This window comes from Rhipicephalus microplus, chromosome 6 (assembly GCF_043290135.1).
Source record: "Rhipicephalus microplus isolate Deutch F79 chromosome 6, USDA_Rmic, whole genome shotgun sequence".
Classification (NCBI taxonomy): Eukaryota; Metazoa; Arthropoda; class Arachnida; order Ixodida; family Ixodidae; genus Rhipicephalus; species Rhipicephalus microplus.
Window position 1 is genome coordinate 59,076,481 of NC_134705.1, and position 23,364 is coordinate 59,099,844.

Genomic DNA, 23,364 nt, shown 5'->3' on the forward strand with positions numbered 1-23,364 from the left:
GCTCAACCAGGTCCGGCTAAGAGATCGCAGCCTCCCACGCTTAACTGAGGAGGTCTTGGTCCGCATCTGGTGCTGCTGCTCGTAGTCTTGGGACGCTTACTTTGGACTGCTGTAGGAGGTGCGCCGGAGTGTCTGCCACATTGCAGTGAGGGCAGATGTAGCTGTGCAACGTTGGCCTCATATGGTGCAATAGTACGCCGTGTGTGAACGTGTTGCTTTGAAGACGCCCATAGTCAGTCCCTTTGTCTCTTGTGAGTTTTGGATGTGGCGGAGGGTATAACCTGCATTCGAGCCGATAGTGTTGCAGTAATGCATGATACGTTAGTGGTACGGGTTCTCTTGCCTCTGCTTCGGTTGTTAGTGGGAGGCGGATCTCGTACGGGAACGCCCGGTTGACGGATTCGCGGGCTGCGATGTGTGCCACTTCATTTCCCTCGAGACCTTCGTGTCCCGGAATCTACACAATGTGTGCAAATAATATAATTTTTTGTCGAGGTAGTGAACCTTGATCCTCTTGAATTCTCCTCTTAAAGCCTTCTACAATTAACGTAGTTTTGCAATGCCTCTAAAATTGGAGGCATTGTATGCTTTGTTCCAAGCCACTTAGTATAGCACTGTCTCTAGCATCAGCCCACGCTTGGCCTGGCATTGTAATTACGTTTCGTAATCAACCGCACAGTGACGCCCTATAATTTCATGATGACTTCACAGGTTACACAGCCCTGCGCCATCATATGACAAATTATGCTCTGAGGCCATCACGGGGTGATCATTATTCACATTGTTCGTGTTGACGCCCACGAAGTGGAACTCCAGACAATTTTTGCGTTTGATGAGACAGCAAAGGGTTCCCCCTTAAAATGAAGCGTGGCACTGATTGGCAGTGTCAATGAAGGAGCCCGAGGTAGTTTCGAAAATCACTATTTCTTCATTCTTGCACTATACGAAGCCAATACTTCATTTTCTCCCTTATATTCCCGAAGATAGAATACCAACTTTCAGTAATTTTGTTCCAATAACAAATATAGAACTCCCACTAGACGCACGTTCACCGCAAATGATGCTAGGTAGCATTTTTGCCCATGCGCCGTATTTTTAAAATACTAAACTTTCTGGTCAGAAACAACCCTTAAGTTTGAATCCTCACCTTCCAGGTCAGCAACGTCACCACATGTTTGTTATGCACATTTCAAGGACTGCGAATAAGTCAGCATTTACTAGACATATGGCCACTGACGATTTCGTATCAGCTCCACGTTTGCGCACTGTGCTGCTTGGCAATTGCAATGGTAAGTGCTTCACTCGTTCGAATGACCGAAAATTGAGGCACAGAGGTGAAAAGCGTTAGTGGTAGCGATTTCTCCCACCAATATTTTATACAAGGTTAGTGAACTTAGATTGGTCCACCCAAAACTAGAAAGAAGAAGTGGCCGAGCCGGCCAACACAACAGGACTGTCTGTCTGGAACAAGAGTTGGTTTGACCGCTTGCTCAGCAACAATTTTGCCTATTGGCTGTTCTATCTGTAAACTAATTTTTCAGATTGGCTTTAATTTCATTTTAATTTCATTTAAGTATCCTGCCGCCCGGTTCTTGGCCAATCTCCCTCGGTGGGTGAGTGCCATCCATCTGAGGTCACCAGCATCAGCATCACCAACTGGAAAATCCTGTTGTGTTGGCCGGCTCAGTCATCGCTTTCTTTCCGTCATGCGATGGACCAGTTCAAGTACGACATATCAGCTCGCCAAATCTTTAACACTGTACTTGATGAGTAATGGAAATATAAGCCCTGTCTATATTGAAATCATGATAGTGCCTGTGCAATAGACCATAAATTTAAGCCTAATTGGAATGCCATACATGCGATTTACAGACAGGCTTTCGTTATTGTTTTTCCTGCTTACCTGGCTTCACAGACTGCACCTTCGGCGCGTCTCACTCAGTGCGTTGCTGCGTGTGGAACTTTTATAATGCTGTCACCAATACTAAGCCGAGTGAGAGCGCGACGCATAAAACCGTATAAATTAGACCATATTCAAGCAACAATGAATAAATTACATTGTGCAATTAGGCAAACAAAAATGCAGGCGCGTCACTTCCCACGGTAAGACTGTTCATGCTCAGTGGACATGCAGTTCAGCAACGGTCTATTCAGTTCACTGTTTCGCTTGTCATTGCCTTGTCTTGTAAATACTGCAATCTTCAATAGATTTGGTGCTTCAGTTTTCGCTTTTACAACTACGACAAAATAATGGAAGGAAATAAATATTGTGTCCAACAAATAGAACTAGTGCCTCAATCTACATATATCAAATGAGAGTCCTCGATAGCGAAGAGTGATCATTGACAATAAAGTTTATGTTTCGCACAGATGCAAGTCTCGTTAGTTTATTTCATTGCCTGCTCCCATGCAGTGCCTAGCGGCCAAATGTTGCGAGTGACCAATATCTGAATAAAAGGAAAGCGTACTGTTTACGTATAAACGCAGTGCACTGGTTTTTGTTGCTTTCAGATGTGTGCAATTTACACTGCTGTATGCGCAAGACTATTGCAAACTGGTTCATCGTTCGCAATTTGGGGTGGGCACTCTCTCCATCTGATTGCCGTAATCTCGGACTTCCTACTTCTCACGCAATCAGAGGTGAGCAATACCTAATTACTTGTGATTTTTCATATTTAAACGGCAAGTAACTTTTTGTGAACAAACATAATGTTGATGGAGTCTCTCCATTCATTCATTCGTTCATCCGTCCGTCCATCCGCCCACCCACCTAGCCTGCGCGGAGAGAGAGAGAAAAATAAGATTTATTTATACATCTAGCGTGGAGGAAGTCCCTGGCCTCGCAGGGCTCGGATGTTCCCTATCTTAAGAATACGGCTATTAGAGTCCGATAATCTCAGAGCCTAGACCTCGAGGATGTTGTGCTCCGACTAGGCGACAGTTACTCGGGTGCCTCCGTGCCCGTTAGATGGGTCGTCGGCTCCTTTTCTTCGTTGCTTTGCCAAAGACTCCTCAAGCCGCTGGATGGCCCTTCGTTGCGTCTTCAGGTCTTCGGAGCGCATCCTCGCTCTCACTTCTTCGGAATACGTGGCGTCCTGGCACTGCCCGTTCCCACTGTGCATAGCACTGTTACACCCTCCCCACTTGATGTGGTGGAGAGTAGCTAGTTCACGTTCGCACACACTGCATTTTGCGTCCACGAACATGTCGGGGCACACGTGCCGGGCCAGAGACGATGTCAGCACGCACTCGGTTTGCAACTGTCGGAACTTTACCGCGTCTTCACGCGAGAGTTCTTGGTGTGGGTGCGGGAAGACTCTCCTGACTTCTCTGTAAGCCGCCAGGATCCCACCTTAATCGGTGAGGGGCTCGAAGTTTTCTTTTTGGTCTTCTCCGCTGGTCTCGGAGGGACGGGCTGCCGCGTCCCGGCACGTAATGAGATCACGGGCCACGGCGTCCGCCTCCCCGTTGCGTTTTTTGATGTCGGGTGCTATTTGCCGACCCACGTGGGCTGAGAACCACTTGAGAGCAATGGTTGGTCTCACAGCGCCATCTCGGGCGGCCCACGTGGCCTCGATGAACATCATTAGCCGCTCCGTGCCTTGCCAGATTGTACCTCGGGCGAAGTTCTTGATTGCCGACTTCAGTCGCTTAGCACCGTGCGTGTCTCTGGGAGCACACAACACGCTCTCGGAGATTAGTGAGGCCCAGAGAGCACCGCAGTTGAGCTGCCTAAGCAGCACGGCAGCGGGCAGAAGACCTCTAGACCGGGCGGGATTACTACCTCCAGGCGAACGTGTGGGTACAGGACCGTACGGCGAACTGGAAGAGCAAGCTCTCCTAAGCTACAAAACGGCGAGGAAGATTATCGTCTACCCGCTGCCCAAGAACACTGACCCAGAGAGAGACGAGGGCAGGCGAGCGGCATGAGTGGTGGTGCTGGCCCGTCAGCACCAAAGAGACGAGGGTGCAGTCTACGTGGACGCCACAAGGTATCCGAGGAGACGCAACGACTTCGTAGCGGTGGTGGTCCGAGCTACTACCGGAGAACTGTTAACAGCCTGTACCGTGCACGCCCGAACAGCCGGCCAGGCGGAGGAGTTGGCCATTGTTTCAGCCATGGGCCTACCGGGTACACCTGCGCGAAAAGCGCAGCATTGTCACAGAGAAAGCTAGAAAAGCGGCCCTTCAGAGCCTTCTTTGAACACTATTTCGGTTGCTGCTGCAAGCCCACTTGCCGGGTACCCACTACGCCATAAAACATCGTAACTCTTTTTTCGTAGGCAGGCACTCTTGTTCTCGTTCACCTTCTCTTATGGTTCAGACCCACTGTGAGAGGTTGAGCAGGCATTTGCTATGCCATACTTCGTCATTATTCGGTGAAGCGTCGCCCCAGCTACACAATTGCAATGAACTTTGTGCATATTTTATTCTGTTGCTGACGACGATGAATAATTATGCTGGAAGTTTTCGTAATGCATTGGAGCATTCGACGACCCACTCGTTACACAATGCGCATTCTTTGACGCTTGGTTGTTCCTTGGATGTTGTAAAACGCTTTATTACTCATACTAATCAAAACGCTTTCCCCACATGAAGCCTGCCTAAGGCTAGCTTGCAACAGTGTTTCGAGCAGCGGCATGGCTACGTGGTAAAAGTCTTGGCTGGGACGCACACGACCAGGGTTCGAATTCAATTGTATCCTTGATGTTTTTATGCACTATTTCCACAATTTAGCGTAATAGTGTTCATGGACGGACACCGGTGGTGTCTGCGGCGGACAACTGAGGCGCAGGATAGCGTTGTTGTGTTCTCAGAACAGGTTTCGCTGTAAGAGGCACGAGGTGACTAAACTAGGCCAACACAGCGTGCGATGGAACAACAATCGATAGGTGAGATATTTGAAAAGGACATTTTTAAGGAGGTGTATATTCATTTTGTTGGTCGCGACAGAGCACACGACACCGTTGTTCCACAGTCCACAGTGATTACTGGCCGTTGGAGGCACGAAGAAAGCCCTAGAGTGCTTATATGGGCTTGTTGATACGCGTCCACAGAAAACGACAAACTGCGCGAAGCCCAGGACAGCAGGACAAAGCGGTACTGAGTTATGTTATTGGTTTGTTTGTTCTTTGCTTTTGGTGGACCGCAAAAGGATGTGAGGGGTAGGACAACAGTGAAATATCAGTACACCTGACATGGCGTCTGCATGAAACATTCCCAGTAATCAACTCAAAATATTGAACAAGCCATCATTCACGTGAATATATGTGGCAGTTCGGTGGAGAGGGGTGCTATCGAAGGTGCGCTCACGCACATATCACCTTTTCTTGTCGATGCAATATTGCTCGTATAGTTCACGTGCTCGTTGGCAAGAATAAAGCACTAGTATTGTGCATTTCCCAAATATAGCATCACATCCATGTATGCAGCCTCGCATCAGAGGATACGTTGTTCGGCTTCTGATCGGAAGGTCACGGGTTCGATCCCAGTCGCGGAAGTCACATTTCGATGGAGGCTGGATGGTACAGGTCCGTGTACTGTGTCATGTCAATGTACGTTAAGAAACACCACATTGTCAAAATTTCCGGAGCCCTGCACTGCGGCATTCCTCATAATCACATCGTGGTGTTGGGACGTAAAACTTCAGATATATTATCATGGCTAAGTCACTGCTGGAAGAACGCGCCATTATATTGTAGCGTTCTCTAAGGCAGTGGTTTACACACAGGTCATTTTCGGCCGATTTATTATAAGGAAAATCCTCCATCATGTTTATTTTCCCACAGCGAACAGTGTTTAAAGTAGCTGCCATGTGAACTTGCGTCGAATATATGAGAGATACATAGCGTGAAAAGACCGTGAGGAGATCTGACATTGTGGCGGCAATAATACTTCACGTTGCAGACATCCCGGAAGCACGCCCACATTGTGCTGGTCACCATTAGTGAGGCCAATCAGCGAAACTGGTGATTGGAGCTACGATCTTGATGCCAGAGCGAATGCGCTTCTGTAGAGTGACTGCTGCGTGCACCGGAGTCCGTGCGACAGATTTCTACAATTTTCAGGACAACAAGTGTGCACGTTAATTACAACGATCGCCACAGATGCTTCGTGCTTCTTTACGTAATAGAGGTGTTGAGCAGCACGCCGTGTTTCAGCAGTTTTACCTGTATATTCTTCTGGGGTATTGTCAGACACATGGCTTTGCTTGCGCTTGTCTTTGCGCCATTAAATATTTTCACTGTGTCATCATTTTCATCACCTATTACTGAAATAGGTCAAAAGCGTGTAAACGCGAGCGATGAGTTTGCTTCGGCAGCTGCTACATCTTAACGCCTCATTTCTTACATTTTACTATTCAAGCTGAGCTGAGAGTTTTACAAATGTGCCGAGATATTGGAACGATTGCGGCTACGTTACCTTGCCATACGTTAACGCCAATGGTAATCCTTCTTGTACATCAATATTTTAAGTGTAGCTATTTTTTTGTTCTTATTGGTAAATGTTCCAAGGGTGGCGTTTCAGTATCCGTTACATGAGCTTGATACCATGACGTTAGCTAAGATGTCCTTTATAATAAACCGTCATGGTGTTACATTGAATAACAAAATTGAACTCAGCTTTATAATGATGTCATTCCTTCGACTGTCTATATTGGATTTTTATGAAAGCGAAGCACTTTTCGGATGAAATCAGACAGAAGGTGCATCCGGTACATGCTTTCCAACACTTTTCACGCATAATAACAAGTAGCGAAAAAAATTGATTGCTTGCGGCCCCCGACAGGATGAACAGGAGATTGCTTGAAGTAGGCTACGAGATCGAATTCGATAACAAATTACTAAGTGGTCCAGTTATGCACTGTCGCCATTGAAACATTCTTTTTTTGTTTTCAGGCAAATAACATGTGCGTACCCAATGAGTCTTGTGGTACATTGGCAGCTGTACTCTTGTTCTCAGTATGCGGGTGCTTCATCTTTTCTGGATGTCAGTACACACCAAAAGACATTCACAGAGATGGGCAGGTATGCTAAAGCAATTTCCTACGTCTACTTTTATTTTCTTTTTCAGCGCCATTTGTTTGATGAATGTGGTATTTACGTGCCATTTTTTTCTGCGGAATACCACTACTAGTACCACTGCTATTCTGTGTAAAGAATCCCGAATTTTCTAGTGAGCGTAAAGTGTACTGCAGACGTATAACTGGAGGCCGAGTTTTGAGGGGCAAAAAATGCGTTTTAATTTCTATAGATTGGCAGCCAAACGTTTTTTACGCCTCCGATATCGATGTTAACTAAGAATGAATCCGCCATCCACCAGCCCAAGAATTCGAATAATGAAACAGGTCATGAACAGCTTCAACGGTAAAATTAAATAATAAACGATGGTGCATGCATGCCTTTATGCACGCGAATACAAAAAAAATACTGCCTAGTTAGTTTTCGGATTTGCGCGTTGCTACTTACAAAAACATGTTGACGTGCTTTCGCATCACCCACGACCCGCCTATGAGAATCCAGGCCTGCTAGGGGTCGAGTTATGACGACGGAACGGTTGTGAAAAAATGCGTGACCCTGTCGGGGGAAGGTTGGATTTGGAAAATGAGAAGCTACTAACCATTCGCGCTGAGTTAGAGCAGTTGGTAAGCATTTCGTGCTTTATACACCAAAAGGTCAGCCTGACGCACTCTTGACATGAATGCCGATTTTCGTCCAGCTTATTTTCCATAGCGCTGTAGCACCACGCTGCAATTTTACGAGCGGCAAAAATACACAGCTCATAACGTTTCGTCGATGCATGTGGCTTGTACCCTACAGGTATGCAGTGCAGGGAATGAAGAGACGCACTGTGTGTTTCAAAAATTGGCCGCCACCGTTGTGTTCAGGTAAAGCCTTACTTGTGATAAAATGCATATTTTCCCGCTTTGCAAATATGTTGGCTGAATTAAAGCTTCTACGATATATGCGAACGCTCCATAATGTTCTGGTGCATTGAAGGAAAGTATGTGGCACACGTATTTCACGCTGTCGCTATGCACGCCTGCCCCTAGAAAAAAAAAAATAAAATTGCCGTCCCGGAAATGTCATATTCGAAATGGTTTGCACATATTGTACATCGCCAGTATACAAATTTATGGCTGGATTATCAGTCCAGTGATGCTTCGTTCTTACTGCAGTGCAGCAATGTCTAACGTCTATCAGTTGAACTAGCATGCAACTCTATTCAGAAAAATTGCGTTTGGCATTCACGCAAAACATCTTCGCTAAAATGCTTTTGTGAAATGCTTTTTATTACAGCTGCCTTCAAACTGTAGCCTCGTTTTCCTGTTGTGCGTTTGATGTGAAGTCAAAGTGGAAGGATACAGTGAACCGTAGGTTTTAGAAAATATGACAAAGCGTGACGTGATGCGCAAATAACGATAATCACTTTATGCAGGCCTGCTTACATCCGCTAATGTGATTTGAGGGTCGTGTTAGCTCGTGGTAACGTCATCGGTGGTCTTGAGCGTGAATGCCAGCCTTCTCCAGCAGCCAGCTTGGCTCAAGTGGTTGCGCCATATCTCAGTGAAGTCTTGTGTGTCGAGTCAGTGTGGGCATTACCTTTAATGTTTATATGGATGGACGGCTGCTTGAAGGTGGAGCATGTCATTCGAAGTCGTATGGAATCGCGAGGCAACCAGAATCATTCAGTCGTCGTTCATCACGCTGAGAGCGAACGTTGATAGCAATCTTAAGCAATGTATTGAAGTTCGTTTTTGACCACGCGATGCCGTGTTCATTACTTCTATGAATTTAGGCTAGTTTTTTCGGGAACATTGAAGTACGGAAGTGTTACGCAGATTTTTTCGCCGATATTTTAGACCACTGCAATTGTTTCTAACTCTTCACTCTACGCAAGATTTAGGAGGTTTTTTTCATCAAACGTTTGAGGAATGGTTCCCACCTTGAGTGGAAAGAATGATTTACTATTCGCTAGAGAGGTAATTGATAAAGCTCATGTTAATAATAATTCTTACTCTTCACCGGGCATGAGGCACATTCGTTTAAGTCCACATCATCAAAAAAAAAATGGCAGCATATCCATCGAGTGAATGATGAAGAGTGGGGCTAAGCATCCGTCCATCCATTCGTTCTTGCTTCCATCCATCCATGCATGCGTCTGTGTGGCCGCCCGTGCGTCCATCCGCCCGTCCGTGCGTGCGCCTGTTTGTGCGTCCACACGTTTATCTGTGCGTCCGTCCCCGCCTTCGTCCATGCATCCGCTCCTACGTCCTTCCATGCGTCCATCCGTCCGCCCATGCATCTGTCTGTGTGTCTGTTCGCCCACTTATTACACTCCAAGTACCACCATCTCACATACTTTCATCATTTATTCCTCATATAGAAGTACCGCCATCCAGCGGACATTCCAAGGACTGAACAAGAGGAGGCACACGCACACTTTCTTACGGCTTGCGCTTCGTGTGTACTTCTCACCCTTAACCACCTCGAGTTCATTGTATATACTAGTTCACTGTATTCATGGTACTGCGGCGTAACGCTTGCTAAACCTTTCTAAAAGCTAGTAGGTTACGCCCAGCGAATACTCACCCAATTCCAGGAATAACTGCTTGTTTTATTCATATTAAAATTAACACCTATGCGTTCGTTCACTACTATCTCAATTTTTTTCTCTTACATTAAACTTTTCTTTTAATGGTTTGATTACTAACATGCCATTCAGTTCTGTTGTGTATTCTTGAGCGATGTTTTCTATTAAATAATGGAAAGTCTTTTCACAATTTGTGCTTGCTTTTTAGCTTGTTTTACATCATTATCACACATTTATACTCATAAAATTTTCATTGTCGTTCTATTTCTAATAAAGTATAATTTTCTCATTGTTATTCTTGTTAGGACTTGTATAAAAATTGACAATTAGTTTATGTTTATTGTATGTATGGAAATTGTACCAATTCATGTATATATTCCTTTTATGCTCCCCTTACACAATGCCCTGTTGGGTCTGTAAGGTATTTGGAATAAATAAATAAATAAATATAACGTAGCAACCCTTTCTTGTCAGATAGTGTCAGATAGCAACCATTTCTTGTCAATGTACATCCTAATAGCTGCTAAGGAGGAATGAGAGACAGGAGAATTCGGCTTTCAGTTAACGCGCACGCTGCTAATTTTTTATTGTTCAGCAACACACAGAAGAAATCTCTCACCGGCACCACCTTGGAGGTGAAAATGTAAAACTCGTTACACACTACGACTACAACTACGACAACGAGAGACGAACGGGTGCCACTATAAAGAACTTCACCCCAAAAACATTTGTATGATTGAGTGGGTGTAAAATCTGTCACCTCAGAACTGGCTTCATACACTTTCAAACCTCAAGAACTGGAATGGCCTTCCGAAGGACCTAACAATGATATGCGACCTCTCATGCCTTGAGAGGACCCTAAAGTATCTCCGATATTTTTCAAACATTTCAAGTAAACACATGCATTGTGTGCACAATGCCGTCACGATCAACGATGCCACTAGTGGCAGCGCTAAAAGCCGCGAGCGCGCCACAAATTCTAGGAAACAAAAAGCATATGCCCACGATCGTTCTTGTTGTTCGTCGTGCTGATGCTCTAGCACGGCGTGTCACCACACGAGTATATCATATTGGCGATAATTTGAAGGCGGGCTCAAAGCACCGGGTCCGTACCGGCAAGATTTGTAGGAGCTCGGGTTGGCATGGCGACAGCGGCTAGTCAACGCACACGGAGTTCATGGAATAGCGGAGACCACAAGTAAATGGTGTTTGGATTGTAAAGGGTTCCGGTGAAGATGGATAAACGGCTTTGGCAGAAGGGACCAGTGAAGGGTAGTGAAATGATCGTTCTTTTGCCGCACTGATTTCAGGCGCAAGTAGGAAATGAGAAGACAGATGTGTGGAAACGTGCTACAGTTTTTTTTGCTGATAACGCATGTCACTTATATATACACACGTTAAAAAGCTGGAGGCAGATAAAAACATGCTAAAAAAGCGGGTTCACGGCAAATTGTGGGAATCCAAAATAATCGAAGACACGTGCGGATTGCCGTGTAACAACGTCTTTACGACAAGGGGATATATGTACACATTTACCAATTTGTCCTATAAAAATGAGCTACACGTCTCGATAAAGTCATTTCTTGTTTTCTTTGGTTCCAGACATACGTGGAATGCTGTGAGGTATAACAAAACCATTTACGCCGAGCTGCCTCACCTTGGTAAAGCTGCCCGAAGCCGCGTCTTAGTAGCGGCACTGCTGAATTCACGAAAACGGTACGTGTGGTCATCTGCAAAGTTTTGTGCATTTAATTGTGCAAGCTTCTAATGGTCTCTGTGAATACAACTGATAACCTACTTCGTCAATTTTTTTTGCTACTTGTGAAGAAAAACTTCTGCGAATACAATCAATGCATTTCATTCGCAGATTAAGGAATAATTCTGTTCAAAGAATATGTCACTAATTATCAGTTCATTTCTAGCTGTGGTAAACCAGCTTTCATTCACACCATTTCACAAGCTCTGTTCCCGAGCCACCTTGACCTGTATTGTATTATGCTTGCTAAATAAATATTACCACGCGAGCTTCTATTTACATTCGTCCACACCCGTTACAAGTGAGGCCAGTCTGGCGTGCACCGCTTGTTGAACATCCCCGCGATTATTTCAGAGTGTTCTGGTGAGCTTATGCGCACGGCAAGAAACAGTAAAGCTTATTCTGAAACTAACACGGTCACCACCAATCAGCCTAGCTGCTACATGCATAAATGTTGCCCAGACTAAAGCGTACTAATTGAACGCGAAACAAGTTGAACACATGACAAGTGCTTTTGTCTTGTAATCGCTTATTGTTATGTTGACAGGAGATTTATGTCCCGAAATTACGTGTTTGTTTACTCGGGAGAGTTTCCGAAGTACAATGAACTACCAACGCACCCACACGTCTAGCCTCCTTAAGTGTACATGCCGACGTGCCTTAGCATTGACCAGATTGTTCGACGACCAATGACTGTTTGTGCGAATAACCTTGTATTTTAGGGTCGTTCTTTTGGGGGCACAAACTTTCGCTGAAATAGAGAGTTTCATCTTTGCCGGCTGCGATTATTTTATTTAGAGTCACAACAACGTCGACATATATCAAAGCTGTTTCAGTATCTGAGTACTCTTCCAAGTGTTTCAAAGTAAGATTGTTTTGCTTGCGGGATGGGGGAATCAGGGACTCATTGAAGTATTTTGTACCTCTCGACTACAAGGTGTGCTGATTCTTCTTTTTATGCTCGCAGTACGTCCGTTTTTCAGACTTCTTGGGTCTTCCCTACTAAACCATGAATACGGAAATTACACAGCATATTTTAAAATAACAAGCGCTTGCTTTTAAAGCAATATATTGCTACACTTTATACCCAAACGCCTTCTGTAACGGCGTTGGCGTTAGTTTTAGCTATCACATGCTAACAAAGCTGCATCAGGAGCCTTGGTTGTGTTTTAGGATCAAAATATTGGGCAGGATGAATACTATTTAACAAAAATTGAATCAAATGATTCAGCAAGGTACTATTTGATTCCATTTTATACTTGAATATTCGCACGTTACTTTTTATGGGAGACATTTGTGAGCCATTCATAAGGCTGAAAAGACTGTACTGGAGGCGCTTTGGCGAAAAACCCGCTTGTTACTCATTTAGGGTGTCACGGATAATATTACCACAAAAGATGCTCCAGCTGCATAAATACGAGTCATGTCCCTCAACGTTGTAGTTCATGAGATCAGCGCTGCAATAAGCTTTGTGAGGAAGCATAAGTTTGCCCAGGTTAGCACATACAGCCACTGTTTTTGCTACTTGACTGGTACTACAATATGCGTGCCCTCCTATATATTATGCGGTATCTTGAAGTTCTTGTTGCAGATCTCTAGTAATAACACTAAATGGAGGAGGAACAGGAGGAAAAAGAAAGGCCGAGATCTTAACCAGTCTGAAACTTTGGTATCATAGTGAGGTGTCCCGTAGTAAAGTGCTTAGGAAATTTTGATGATTCGCTGTTCTTTAACGTGTGCTCGCATCACGTAGCACACTGGTTAATTTAATGGCGACTGCCACAGAAGGGATCAAACCCATGAACTTCACCTCAGCAGCCGGACACCATAACCAATACACTACCCGAGCCTACTACGGAACTCTACTGAGCTTGTTTTCCACTAATGCAAGGCGTCATTATAAAGCGCCGCCTGTTACTGAGTCGGCAAGATTTCACTGTCCACCATCGAGTGGTATGTGTGTTATTGTCGATGTGCGGCTGTTTTTGCAAGCTTATTTTCTTCAATTTTTTTTAGGCACGTGATCATCAACAAACCCCTTGGCTTTCTCACAGGCGCTCTCAGAGTATTGCTGCTTGATGTACTCACAACCGCAGCAGCTAACTGTGCCATCTTGATATCTCTACTGGTGAGAGTACCTCTTTTAGAGTGAGTATTATATATATGTTTTTTGCAAGGCTTTTACAGCGCTCGCTGGAACACTATCACGAAGAAGTGAATGAAAAAGTAGGCAAAGAATCAGTTGAAATTTCAGTGCCTAAACTATTTTCTGCTCAGGGCTCCATCATGTGTCTACAATATGAAGCATTGCAAAAGCCAAGCAGAGTTAGCAGGCAGAAATGGCTCATCATTATTGCAATAAAGCTTGGAAAATTGTCAGCTGGACCAAGCATTGTGTACTGTACAAGTTTGCTCTCAATAAATGAGAGTACGCAAACATTATTGTTACTGAATATACCTCATGGGATTAACCTAAACGAAACATTTCTGAAAGTCACAGCTAGGAGCACTTCGTTTGTTTCTCAAGCACTAGTTTAGTTGTCCCCTACGCTAAGACACAAACAGTGCTTAACAAAGAAACAAAGTGGGAGTAGGGCTGGGCAAAGGTATTTTGAAATTGTACCGCGATACCATACAAGACACTCGGTAAAGATTACTTGGGATGAATATACAAGCTACTACCACGATAAATGTATACGATACGATACCTCACTACTGCTTTCCAGAATACTTCGACGCATCCGGGAAATCCTTATCATAGACCTACACTCTCAGACAACTTTTCTTGGAAATGAAGGAAAAGCTACATGGGTGGCGCTTCTGCACACGTACTACATACGCCAAGTAGTTCGGAAAGTCATGCGTTTCGTACCTTTGTGGAATGTGATGGCCGTGCGCAACCAGCGTTTCATATGAACGCAGACGCCGGTCGCTTGGCAATCAAGGTACACGTAAAAAGAGCGGCTTTTTGACGCGTTCGAAAGAGCGACGTTATCATGAATAAACTAACAAAATAACGGTATCTTACTGGTGTTAGTGGCGTATTATGTCAAAGTGGTACATGCAAGCTACGGAAAAAAGAGAGAACAACCAGAGGCAATAAAGAGACATAGGACGGGCGCGATAACGTTCAGTTTCTCATCCTCACCTCTCGCCATCTTTTCGCGCAGTTTTTTAAAAGAAGTAAACCCTCTGGCAAAGAACAACTCTGCACACATGCAGATCGGGCCACGGGTGGCGCTACCTCAAAATCCCAGCTTCTAAGTACACATAAAAAATTCTGCTAAAAGGTGCACAAATAGCTCGAAAAGTGCACAAGCCTCTGCTGTAGCTCGAATGGTAGAGCATCAAACGTGTAATTTGAAGATTGTGGGTTTGGATGCCAAAAACAGAAAAGGGGATTATTCGTTCATTTTAGTTGCTTTATATTTTAGGGAGAGTCATTGCACTGCTATTGGGAATCACCAGTAATAGTTTTCTTGTTTTTATTCACCTGTCAGTTGAATTCATTAGCCGAGATAGCCTGAATGCCATGAAAAAATACAGGCAGTATAAAAATTAATGAAACGAAACAAAGTCAGAAGAAAGCAGTGACCCCATTTTGTCAGCATAGAACTAAAGAGGTATTACAATAACCAACCTAAAAAAGAACTAAAGGATACCTTAACCAATCTATGAAACACAACGCATGGAGAGATAAAAAGCAGTTTTGCTACAATCAAATTGTGACTTTAGAAACTCCTTGAGTAAAGATAGCAAAGAGAAATACATTCAGGACGTCAAAATATTTTCTGCAAGGTACTTTCTTGTCCGAGATCTAGCATCGGCAGAAGTGGTGCTAAAGTCGCGCGAGATTTAGATTAGTATACACCAGTCTCACAGTGTGTAGGTGAAGCTTAATCCATGTGACTCTTGAAATTATCGACGCGTGAAAGCCATTAGGAGCAAAGCAACCTCATTGTTGTATTCTTCGATATTCGCAACAATGCACCACGCAACTGAAACCTATATAACGACGGTGTGAAGGCTTTAGAATTTGTGTGATAGACGCCGTAAAAATTGTAGTACGTGGGACAAGACAATGACTAAGGGCAAATGGTATAGCACAGATAACTAAAATGAAAATCAACAAAAAAGATTGGTAGGGTGTACACATTCGCACGCTTGTTATTGCCGACAAAGCACGGGGGCTACCACGTAAATGCTAAACCAACAAAGACGCGTGAACCTCACCACCTGTCCTTACTGGAGGACTCTGGCAGAATACTGACAGAATGTCACTCACTGCCTTTACTTTTATTCAGGTGGCCTCAAATCAGTAGCGTCAGCCTCAGAAGCAGATTTGGGCTGAGCTTTTTTTTTCGCAGTGGTTTCGCAGCCGCACTATTTTGGTTTTTAGGTTACACAACACATTACTCAACGTGTCGAGAATGCAGACACTGATACGAGCCTTGCGTGGCCTGTCACGATGTGGACTCAAGGCACCGAATTGGTATCTATGGTAGAATCCAATGCGCGTGTCTCCCATGCTATTCAGTACGGAGAGGAAGAAAATTCATTGTCGTTATTTCGCGCAGTTTTTTTTACATTGTAAGCGCAAGCGTATCTACTCACCATTCCTGTACCAGTTTCACTGTTTGTGCAGAATCAGTTCTTTGGAAGTGCTTTGCTGCAGGTTGCTGCTGAAAGCGAACACCCGACTAGAGGTAACCACAATAACAGCGCTGCTGCTGGCCAGCTGCGCTGCTGAGTTTCTGACGGGAAGCTTCGAAAGCACGTGTGCGTACGCGCTTGCTGTACGAGTCAGGGCATTGCTCCAGGGCTCCATCTTCACCAAGGTATGTAGGCTATCCATGGATAGCGGGGAGGGCAAGAATGATTACGTAAAAGATGAGAGTTTATATATACCGGTGGCGTTTTCACTCACATCTAAACATCGTGATAGAGATGTTTCTGTCCGGTGGTGTCATTGGAAGACGGAATATGCACGGTGATGTCTAAACAAACTATAAGTACGACTGCCAACTTCACTGCCTTCTTGAAGGTAAATTGGTGAGCGCAAATAATGACAGGGCCACAGGAACAATGAAGAGGAAGAGGTGCCTTTCCTGTGTGTTATTTTTGTGTCCGTGTCATTATTTGCGCACATTATGGTTTGCCTGGAAGTACGAACCAACTCTCGCAACAATAAGCCTTATACTTCCTTGGCTTCCGCCACGCACTGAGATGTATCACTACAGAGCCAGATCATCCGTCGTGTTATCTCGAAGGAAGCAGGGTCGGTTCCAAGCGGTGCCAAAGTGCTTTTACATCCACTGTCATTTGTTTGCGTTTCTGTCGTGCAGGATTACTACATTAAAGTGTAACACTACTAATAATAGCTATGCTTTTTGCTTCGCTGTGTTATCTTTTAGATACGTTAGGTTCACTATGACAAGGAAACTAACCACTGATTCAGCCCCCTTGTAGCTATGCAGTCTACAGCCGTTCATATTCTATTACATTCTCTGGTATGCGTTGCAAAATAGCTTTGCATAACCACTTTTACCATCACGGTAAATGTCACGCTTCAATATAGAAATCCTACATGCTCTTTCAATAAGGATAAGGTATGCCTTGGCAAACAGAAAAAATCTACCACAGGCGTGCTCGTTCTTTCAACCAGAACGGTGCGAAAAACCATAATACAAGACGCTTAGTATGATCTCTATCGAAGATTAATGGACGAAAAAACTTCATTGTTGTTCTTTAGAGCCCATCTCCGGCGTCGGAACACGCCGCGTCCTTGATGGACAGTCCATCGACGTAGAGGCTACGTAGAAGCACCTCCCAGTGGAAAGAATTACCGTTTTTACTATAGCGTAACGCCGGGAAATTTAATCGCATATGATTCACGTTCGCTTAGTCGTTGCAAAGCGCACATGTGAAGGAGTAGGTGAGTACAGTACTGCCCCATTCGTAGAAGGCTTGATATTAAAGCTCGAGGTCTATTTCGTTTAGAGTTCGGCAGCGTATAGATCCTTCAAGCGAAGTAAAATTGCTTAGTAAGATCGTTGTACAAGAAAGCAGAGTACAGATTGTACGCCGAACGTAAAGTTGCGCTTCAGATACGCTGTCAATAGTCTCCCGACGTACTGAGGTTCAGGCTTATAATGAGGAGGGAGGAATTTATGGCTGCCTCATAGCTACCGCGAAAAAGTTCAACCATGCTCCCGATGCGAACCCTGATGGGCAGCGTAACCCGTGGATAGCGTTACGGGTGACGCGCATGTTCCATCTATTCAATCCGGCCGAGAGGAGTGGGGCCGCCGCTGCACGCAGTCATGACCGCAGGAAGCTGCCCGTGCTTCGAGCTTCAGGTACTCAACTGCGTTTTCAACGGATAAACCAGCTGCCATGGCTTGCCTTGCCAGTATTCGAGTTTTCGAGTGTGAGGTACCTGAGATTTCGTACATTCGCATGACACTATCTTCAATAGCTTAATTAGTAAAAGGCTGTTCTATTCAACACCTCCTCGTAGTACGTAACCACCAGTGGTCAAAGGGGGAAAGCAGATACGAAGCGCAAGCCGTAAGAAATTAAAGGTTGAATCCTCCTGTCTCTCATTTCACATTAGCAGTCGCTGGCATGTATATTGAGCACTATCTGACAGGAAAAGGTTGCTACGTTATACTCGCTGGGCGTAATCTCCTTGGTTTTAGAAAGGTTTAGTGAGCATTGGGCTGCAGTGCCATAAATACAGTGAACTAGTATATACCGTGAACTCAAGGTGGTTGAAGGTGGGAAGTAGACCCGAAGCGCAAGCCGTAAGAAAGTGTGCGTGTGCCACCTCTCGTTTAGTCCTTGGAATGTCCACTGAATGGCGGTGCTTCTATATGGGGAATATATGATAAAAAGATGCGAGATGGTGGGACTTGGACTGTTAAATAGATGAACGAACGGACACAACAGACAGATGCATGGATGGACGCATGAACGGACGCAGGGGCGGATGCATGAATGAACGCAGGGACAGGCGCACGAACAGACGCATGAACGGTCACACAGATGGACGCATGGACAAACGAATGCTTCGCCCCATTATCCATCATTCACTCTGTAGATATGCTGCCATTTTTTTCTGTCGCGAGAAAGGTGGTATGCGTTTCCAGCTCGAGTACCTAGCTCGTCAGCCCTCTTCTAAAGTTGTGCGTGGCTTACCCATGTTGAAAGTCTCAGTAGAAACTTATGCGAGCGTGATCGTTGCCCTGGCTGCGACGGGATGCACGGCGTGACGACGCCAATGGAGACCGCTTGTGACGTTGATGTCGAACAGAGTGATTGCGATAGCAATTGCATGAACCATCTCCTCTGCTTTCTTGCCATCGCCGCCACCGTCATTCACCGTATATATATATATATATATATATATATATAAACACAAAAACAAGAGAAATTCTCTCACCTCCCCGAAGGGAATCGCGAACAAGTGCGAATGGATTGCGTAGCGTTGATAACAGCGTTTCGCTTCGCACGGGAGAATCCAGCGTTAACAGAACAATACTTTCTTTTTTTGTTACACCCCGCAACCAATAGCGCCGTTCACCGCACGTGGCGTTTTTCTGTCGCGAGAAAGGTGGTATGCGTTTCCAGCTCGAGTACCTAGATTGGGCGGTTAAAAAACGCTACACAAACGCTGTCAGCACAAACGCTACAAATGCGTTTCTAACGCACTGCACTGAGGCGATGGCAAGACACGTTCAAGTCAAGGAGGTGGAGGCTCCTGTTGCTAGGAGGGAGGATAAGCGCGCGCACCCACAGCTGTTGGTTTCAGCTGCCGACACCGAAGCGTGACATGGTGCATGGTGGGGGCTCTGATTGCTAAGGACGCACGCGCTCGCAGCTGTTGCTGTGGGAGAGGGTGCTGGGCGGACCCCGATGGACGCCTACCACAGCCCGACTAATACTCGTGTTACACGGGCACTTTTAATCGCTATCAGGGCAGTCCGGTTTGATTGTCTTGATCGGGATGACGCCCCGCCGCGGTGGTCTAGTGGCTAAGGTACTTGGCTGCTGACCCGCAGGTCGCGGGTTCAAATCCCGGCTGCGGCGGCTGCATTTCCGATGGAGGCGGAAATGTCGAAGCCCGTGTGCTCAGATTTGGGTGCACGTTAAAGAACCCCAGGTGGTCAAAATTTCCGGAGCCCTCCACTACGGCGTCTCTCATAATCATATGGTGGTTTTGGGACGTTAAACCCCACAAATCAATCAATCGGGATGAACTTTATGGCCACTGCTACCCGGCCCTAGCTAATCCGATTTGAGTTTGGGTCGGATGAAATGCACGAAGTTGCGATTGCGTACCGTAAAACATATCATTGACAAAATTCGCCGTACGATATTTCAACAGAGCAATATGTTATTTATCAGCAAATATTTATCAGCAATATGTTATTCGTGCAAGAACCGCTCCAACGTCAAAAACTTTGCGTGCCACTACAAAAGTTTTTCATAAATCCATCTTTCCGTACAGTTTTTTGCACTTATCTGCATTGCTGTGCGAGAGTCTTAATCTTCATTTTTATTTCTGATGGAACCTGCTCGTAGCCGTCCAGTCGCAGCGAAGCGGCAATCTCGTTGTACACAACAGAGTTTCACTTCTAGAGTCTTCCAGCAGCCCCTGTCAGTGGTTAATTCCGCACCATAGAGAAATGGAACCAAATACATATTGATCATCTGGACTCAACTGAATCAATACAGGATTACTTCTTCACTATTTCCTAATTAAATTTTATTTAGAGTTGTTTTTTATTGTTACCCGATTTGTTTATGATATTCAATTGTGCTTTGTTGATGTATTTATGTTGTACCCTGCCCCTCCTGCATGGGCCACATGGCCTGCAGTATTTTGTAAATAAATAATAAATAAATAAAATTACTGTAGAGGTCTCTTCATTCGACCACGAAGTGCGCGTACGCTGCGGCGTAGTGAAAAAGCTGGCGACACTCATAATCACTTTGTTTCGTGGTGCTACAGCAACTGCGACAGTGTGAGAGTTTAATGTGTCATCCGCTTATCATTTACTTATCCCATAACTACATGCTGTCGATACGAATCTTAAAATATGCAATATTACAGATATTCTTCGGGGCACTGCAGATCTTGCCTGTATAGATTATGTACATAATAAAGTTTTGTACTACTACTACTACTACTACTACTACTACTACTACTACTACTACTACAGGACTATGCTTGATTTTTATGTTTACTTTGCTTCCAACAAGCTCAGCCACGGGTTGCAGACGACACGAAATCGCGATATCTCAGCCAGATCACGATGCGCGGATCGCGATAGTCTTTATCCCGATCGGGCCTGATCGCGATTAAGAGTGACCGTGCAGCAGCACCTATTCCTGATCGTGGTTAATCCTGATCGGCACTAATCGGAATTAAAAATGCCCGTGTGACACCGGTATAAGAAATGCATTCGCCTTTAAAAAGCTGACAGTGCCCACGTCGTCACAATTCGGCAATACGCGCTTATCTCATACGCCTACTTTGCACCGCGAATAGGGGGGGGGGATATGCTTGTGCAAGTGCGCTTATCCTTCGGTGGGGAGAATTGTGTGCTTTCGGCGTTGACCGGAACGATTGCGTTAGTTGTCGGGCTCAGAAAGGCCACTTCGTTCAACGCCCAAGCCCCTTGCGAACAGAGCACGCTTTTCATACACAGTGAAGTATAACAACTGAGACAGTTGTTAGTTTGCACTCATCTGTGCTTGTGACTACGTTTAGTGCGTTGTGTTTGTTTAAACAACGCGTTAAGTTCTGAGCGGTAAACGATGTCAGTTGGCTCTCGTTTAGTGTAAGTTATTTTCATGCGTAGTTTGTGAGCAAGCAGCGTGTTGCACATTTCAATGTGCTTGCCGTTCTCAGCGTTACATTCCAAGTTTTTGCTATCGCATTCATTGTTGCGCCCTTGAGGTGAAAGTGTGACTTTTTTCAATTCTCCTAGTCACATATAGCTTTCGCTGTAATATCCAAGCCATCTCTCGGAATGCCTGTCCCATTCCTTATCTAGGAAAGCAAAATAGCAGTAAAGACGTATGTTCTTGATCGTTTACTGTTTCACTTAAGGTAGAAAACAATACTCTCATGAAAGTGCGTGGTAGTCTACATCTTATACTAAAAGAACATTTGAGGCAGTGGAGCACCTATGCACTGCGTACCGTTCATGGAAAGTAATACGCTCTATGTGTACCGCCACACGGATCTGTCAGAAGCTACTGCTGACGTATGTTGCTGTTTCAATGACTACAAGCGCTCGTGGAACCCAGCCAATACCCCCTCTCATGTTGTCAACCCGTGTGCCACAAATTTGGAAGTTGTCTTTCTTATTATTTGCAGATGATGCGCATGAGTCCCGCCACACTGCCCCGGTACCCAGCGGGGTATATGGTTTCCATTGTTGGAGTAGACTGCGGTGTCATAACAACGACTTTCACCGTGGTGACGAGGATCTTCTTTTCAATCCTGTTCACGCCTGTCATGTACTATGTCCTTTGGGTTCGAGTAGGCACAATTCCCGTGCTTTGCTGCGTCTCATGGCACATTTTTGTTACTCTCTTACTCATTCCGGCCACGAAACTTCAGCGCAAATTGTGGGTAAGTGTATATGTGCCTATACGACTATATATTGCTCAAGTTATAGCAATAGTTTCATTTAGGGCAAAGCGCTATCTGTGAAGAGCACAATAGAAATGTGAGTCAAGGGTCTCGGTATATTTGAGTAGCGAAAGTGAAGCGTAGCGTATAATTCAGTTCAGTTATTCAGTTTATTCATTCATTCAAAATACAAAATTCGTAGAATATTGTATGCAGACGAGGGTCCCAAAGTCAAGCGACTGCAGTGGGACCCTCGGTTAACAATAACAATAAAATTATTTATTATAACAGCACGTAAACTACGCAACACATGTGAAATGTAAACAGTGAACTTACATAAAATAACATCAAAAAACAAAAAAAGCAGTCAGAATGCGACACAAGAACAATAGTAATAAGTTATACAAGTAAAACATAATCACGCCATAAAGCAATAATCTAAATTTGCAAAGTCTTTCTAATTTCATGTCCGGATACATAAGAATCGTTAAGTAATCATCGTTGTCAACCTAGTTATGCAAGATGAAGTTTTTAAGATCACGTTTGAATGCATGAAAAGATAACGATGATTTTAGTGTATAGGGCAGGTTATTCCATAATTTAATGACCACGAAGGCAGACGTCATTTTGCCATAATTGGTGTTACATTTGGGTAAAAGGAAGTTGTGACTGTGGGCGAATCTAGTGCTATTGGTGTTAGTGAGTAAACTAGCATCGATTAAATCAAACACAAGCTGTTTGTTAAGTTGTTTATATAACAATATGATTAAGTGAAAATTAAATAAGCCAGACAAAGTAAGAATACAACTAGCCTGAAGGAGTGGGGTAGCATTAGAATAAGATGAACTGTTAGTAATAATGCGAATGGCCTGATTCTGAATGTGCTGTACAGACGAAATATGAATGTTGTATGTATTTTCCCATGATGTAATGCCATAGGTGATGTGACTATGTATAAAGGCAAAGTATAAAGACAATAAGGCTTCAAGTGAAAAAAAAGGACGAGATTTGATGAGTGATCTTATACCAAATGCTGTTTTTTGTTTGACGTAAAGAATATGATTGGTGAACTTTAAATGAGGGTCTAATTTTACGCCCAGAAAACACGCACAGTTAGACGCAGGAATGAAATGATTGTCAATGAACACTCGTGGAATGAAAGGTAGCATTTTTTGTGATGTTTTAAAAACCATGAACTGAGTTTTGAGCGGGTTTAAAATTAAGTTGTTTAAGCGACACCATTCAACGACATTAGTCAGTTCTTTGTTCAACATATTGATCAGAGTAGGTAATGATTTATGCGAGATGGAAATGGTCGTATCATCAGCGTAAAGAATAACTTTAGAATTTCCAAGGCAGTCAGGAA

At 44.4% G+C, this 23,364-nt stretch overlaps 1 protein-coding gene across 1 annotated transcript in view; it reads left to right on the plus strand.

Annotated features, from left to right (window-relative positions):
* Positions 1 to 3,531: 3,531 nt before the first annotated feature.
* Positions 3,532 to 23,364, plus strand: part of LOC142765851 (ATP-binding cassette sub-family C member 2-like) — a 67,897-nt gene continuing 48,064 nt past the window's right edge. Inside the window, exons 1-3 of the mRNA XM_075867659.1 lie at positions 3,532 to 3,917; positions 16,026 to 16,188; positions 21,741 to 21,998. Of these exons, the coding sequence (XP_075723774.1) occupies positions 3,532 to 3,917; positions 16,026 to 16,188; positions 21,741 to 21,998 (807 nt within the window). The remainder of the gene's footprint in view (positions 3,918 to 16,025; positions 16,189 to 21,740; positions 21,999 to 23,364) is intronic.